Below are 4,703 nucleotides of genomic sequence, written 5' to 3'. Positions count from 1 at the left end.
AAATGTAAGACTGGAAAGACTTCTTCCATTAATATTTCATTCTCATAACCTGGTAGTTTTTCTATTTAAAAGCATTCCTGTCTGGCTCAAATGGTTTTCTCTTGATTTCTACACACTCATTTTTTTTGCAACAGTGGGCAAAGGATTGTAAAATGACCGACTGCTCTCATCTTGGTTATTTTTCAGTGATGAAAAGATATTTTGTTTTCAAAAGAGGTGCATGTGCATGTTAGGGAACTGAAGGAGTGTAATGAGTTTAGCGCAATGCTTTGTGCTGGGGGCGTGTGTGAGTCTGTGTAAGGTCTGTGAGGGGCAGCAAGTGCAGCTGTTTCGGTGCCCAGTGGGTGGGTGTGAGGGGGTTTGTAGTGTGGGAATCCTACCCAGGAATTTCCAGGGTTCCTCTACCTGGCCACCACACAGTCGTTGACTCTGTTTTTTCATCACGCTGAGTCCCAGCTCAATGCCCAGAATGAAACGAGGCCACCGTGAAAAACCGGTCCGGCTTTGCATCTCATTTACATAAATATTTATTAATCGTCATTAAACTGAACAGAAACACGCAATGCACTTCGGGTGTCCGACGGGAGTTTCATCTTCGCTACAAGAGGAAGGTAAAATTGCGTGTGAGTGTGTGGGTGTTTCGCCTGTGGGTTTGCATTTTTGCATCGTGTGTTTGGATGTCTGATCTCCTGCCTCCGGTGGGGAGAGGTTCTCCTTTTGCCCCCCCTTTTTTTGGGAAACCTCCAGGAGGAGTCCTCAGCCGTCTCCCTGCCCACCTGTCAGCCAGAGCCAAGAGGATGCCTCGGACAAAAACTCCCTCTCCAGCCACCGGAAATCGCCGGGCGCCTGAGGCCCAAAGAGGCACAGTAGGGAAGGGCTGCCTTCAGGTCTGGGTCTCCACCCTTGTCCCGGGAAGGGATAGAGTCGCCTGAGGGGGGTTGGGGGGCGGCGAGCTCTCCTCCCTCTGCCCCCCAACGCCGGCTCTGGGCCTGCGTGTGCGTGCGGTGTGGCGTGCGTGTGTGTCTTTCATGCAAACCCTCCCTCCCCAAACCGACCCCCCAACAGTTTGCCATTCCATACAAATTTGGAAACAGATTTTTAAAAAACAGCATGACGCACAACGGGGACGGGGCGGGGGAGGGCAGTGGCACTGGGGCCCCAAATCTCGGAGTCTCTGATTGTAAGAACCTGGGGAGGGGAGGGGGCAGCGCCGGCCCCCACTTCACCAAAGTGCACAGATCCGCGCTTGGGCGGCGCGGCCCGCGGGCCCGGAGGGGCATCCCGGGGCCGGCCGGGCCGCTAGGCTCAGTCAGAACCTCCTTGCATAGATATTTGTGTCTTTTTATTATTGGTAGTAGTATTTTTTGCCTTTTATTGCTTCTAAAAGTTCTTACTGCGTTTTTTTCTGATCCGGACTCTGCGTTCGGCCTCCGTCGCCTCAGATTTTTTTTTTTTTTTTTGTAGGTATGTTTGTTTAAAAAAGGAAAAGGGGAGAAATGGACTCTAGTTACAAATTATCTTGGCCTCTCTCTTTCCTCTCAATCTTTCCCTCCCGCCAAAATTAAAATCACAAAACGCTCAGACTAGGGGTTGGGGGTGAGGGCTTCCAGGTCCAGGTTTGGCGCCCAGACTTATGCCCTTTTCAAGAAAGAGGGGGCGCCCGGCTCCTCGGCAGCTCGGTGACTGTTTCAATAATAATAATAATAGAAGGAAAACAGTATACCACAGCTCAGCTGCCCCCCTTACCAAAGCCTTTGGGCCTGCAGGGGGAAAGGGGAAGAGGAACAGTGCAGGAATTGGGAATGGGGGGAGGGGTCTCCAGAGAGTGCCCGAAGAGGGTCCCTGTAGAAGAATTCCCTGGGAAAGAGGAGGAGAGAACCCCTTGGGGAGAGAGAAGGCGAGTCCCCTGGGGGAAGCGAGGCCCCTAGGACGGGCACCCACAGATAAGAGGACCGCGCTGCCCAGGAGAGCGGCAGAACCGTCGGCCCGCTCCCCGAACCCCGCGCTGGGGTAGGTGGGTGTGCCCCTGCGCTGGGGGGGTGGGGAGGTTGGGGGCAGGGGTGCGGGCAAAGGCCAAAAAAAAAAAAAAAAAAAGGAAGGGGCAGGCGCGAGGTCTCAGTTATGGAAAAACGCATTGAGCTCCTCGTACATGGGGCCCCGGTCGTGGTGAAGGTGCATATCGTAAGATAAGAGATTCTCCGAGTGGACGCCCCCGCGCACAGCCGACGAACCAAAGACCAGCCCGTGGCCCGTGGGCCGCGAGCCGGGCAGCGCCGAGTAGTGCATAGAGTAATGGTAGCTCTTCTCGTGGTCGGGCGACGAGTCCTGCTTGAGCGAGAAGTTGCCATTGAGGCAGAGCGGGGGGCTGAGCGGGCCCTCATACTCGGAGCTGTTGTAGTCCGGGCTCGCGCCGCCGCCGCCCGCCGCCGCGTACAGCGTCTCATAGGCGGCGCAGTAGCCGTGGGTCCGCAGGGCGTGCGCCGCGCCGCTGCCCAGGCCGCCCGCCGCCTGGCACTGTGCGCCCGCCAGGCGCGAGCACGGGTACGGGTAGGGGTGCATGGCGAACGGACCTCCCGAGCCGTGGAAGCGGCCCGTGCCGTCGGCGCCCTGCTCGGTGAGGAAGTTGCGCGAGTTGAGCTGCAGGCAGCCGGCCACCAGGTTGGTGGTGGGCTGCGACAGGCCCTTGCACAGCGTCTGCACGTACGACACCAGGTCGGGCCGCTTGCCCGAGCGCAGGATCTCCGAGAGCGCCCAGATGTAGTTCTTGGCGAGGCGCAGCGTCTCGATCTTGGACAGCTTCTGGGTCTTGGAGTAGCAGGGCACCACCTTCCGCAGGTTGTCCAGCGCCGCGTTCAGGTCGTGCATGCGGTTGCGCTCCCGCGCGTTCGCCTTCTGCCGCCGCAGCTTGGAGCGCTCCAGGCGCGCCTTGGTCATCTTGCGCTTCTTGGGCCCGCGCTTCTTGGGCCGCTCGCCCTCGGCCTCGTCCAGCCCTTCCTCTTCCTCCTCTTCCTCCTCCTCCTCACCCCCCAGCTCGCCTTCCTCCTTGACCTCGGCCAGCGCGGCCTCCTGCACCTCGTCGGAACGGAGAGGGACGGGCTTGGCGGCCCGGGCGGGCCCCGGAGCCCCGGGCCCCGACTGAGGCGGAGGCGGCGGCGGTGCGTCGCCCTTGTCGCTCCTCGGCTCGTCGTCGTCGCCGTCGCCCCAGCTGGCGAACTTGGGCACGTCCGAGAGGAGACCGGGCTCGCTGAACAGGCGGGTCAGCATGGTGCCTGAGGACGCCCGGCGGGCGGGAAGGGGAGACACAGAACACAGAGTTAGGGGCGCGCTGGGTTCATGCCGCGCCCCCTCCACCCGCCTCCACCCCCGAGTCCAGTGCGGACTCCTGCCCGGGGAGCCCTGGATGCCCACCTCCTCCGCCTGCCCCACCCCGAGCCTGCCCAGCCCTGCCCCGGCCGCGCGCTCGGGATCTCGGCCCAGGCCCTTTCCCCAGCGCTGGGCCCCGGCTCCACCCCTCGCCTGAACGAGGGGCCGCTCCCCGCGCCGGGTCATCTCCGGGTGTGGTTGGGACGGAGCTGAGGCTTTAGGGAGCAGATCTCTTCGCCGGGGGGAGGCTGCACGATCACCCGGAAAGCCTGTTCTCTCCGGGCGTTGGAGGAAGGCTGGGCGGCCGCCGGTGGGGACAGCTGCCCCGCTCGGCGGCTCCGGCGGCCCGGGCCCCTCCGCCCTGCTCCCTCACCCTCCCGTGGCTCTCACCCCCACGCTCCCTAATCCAATTTGCAACTTGGCCGCGCGCCGCCCTCGGCTCGGCCCCCACCCCCGCAGCCCCAATTCCAGAGGCGGGAGGATCGTTTCCTCTAGCCGGGCGTCCCCAGCTCCCGGAGCCGGCTCGGGGCGGCGAGGGCTGAGAAACCCGGGCGTGGGGAGGAGACGGAGAGAAGCGAGCCCCGTCCGTCTCCCCTGCGGTCGGGGACCCCCTTCCCCCCTTTAAACTGCCTCCCTCCCACACGGCTCTTCAGATCTCGTTGTATTTCGGGATTGATAGGAAAAAAAAATCCAAATTTGCTTGTTTGCTTCTCTCTCTCTTTTTCCCGGTGGTAGGGAAAGGTCGAAGGTTCCTCCGGGACAACCATGGGGGGTTCCCATCTCAGGCTCTTCACGCCCCCCATGACCCTGCTTCCCCCTCCTCCCCAAGCCCCAGGCGGGCAGAGACGCCTCCCTCCGCAGCCCCCTGAGCTGCAGCCCCTTACGCGAGAGGAAACCCAGGGCTCCTCCGATGCCCACCCCATGAGGGGGCATCATCCCAGGAAGGGGGGATTTGGGGACCGTCCTGTCGGCCGAAGAAGCTGCCCCCCCCAACCAGCGGGTCAGATCTAGCTCCCTTTCGGACAACTTACCTCGGAGAGGAGTCAAGGGGAGAGGGGAGGGGAGGGGGGGGAGGGGGGCAAGAGAGAGAGGGGGGAGAAGAGGAATCTTCTCGCTTATTTCATTGTTCCCCCATCTTCAGGGAGCGGGGGCAGCGGCTCCTCAAGGCGGCAGGCGCCGGCGTCTTCAGAGCGCCATGCGAACCGCGGAGCGAGTGTGGCATCTCTACCAGGCGGGGTACCAGCCTCTATGCCAGGCCATATGGGCTTGGCACGTCACGGGCAGCAGCTATCACATGAGAGACGGTGATTGGCATGCGTCTGCATTGGGGGAGAGCCGGC

At 61.7% G+C, this 4,703-nt stretch overlaps 1 protein-coding gene across 1 annotated transcript; it reads right to left on the bottom strand.

The window, feature by feature from the left end:
• Window positions 1–2,115: 2,115 nt before the first annotated feature.
• On the bottom strand, window positions 2,116–3,264 carry NEUROD2 (neuronal differentiation 2). The gene has a single exon (XM_065910830.1). It carries the CDS (start codon window positions 3,262–3,264, stop codon window positions 2,116–2,118), a length of 1,149 nt encoding a protein of 382 aa, XP_065766902.1.
• Window positions 3,265–4,703: the final 1,439 nt, after the last annotated feature.

This window comes from Muntiacus reevesi, chromosome 18 (assembly GCF_963930625.1).
Source record: "Muntiacus reevesi chromosome 18, mMunRee1.1, whole genome shotgun sequence".
In the NCBI taxonomy this organism is placed as follows: domain Eukaryota; kingdom Metazoa; phylum Chordata; class Mammalia; order Artiodactyla; family Cervidae; genus Muntiacus; species Muntiacus reevesi.
The sequence above is the reverse complement of the archived record's forward strand: the minus strand, read 5'-3'. Positions and strand labels throughout refer to the sequence as shown.

What these genes read in the sequence shown, in the direction of transcription:
- NEUROD2 (XM_065910830.1), bottom strand. Translation starts at nt 3,264, where the DNA reads ATGCTGACCCGCCTGTTCAGCGAGCCCGGTCTCCTCTCGGACGTGCCC.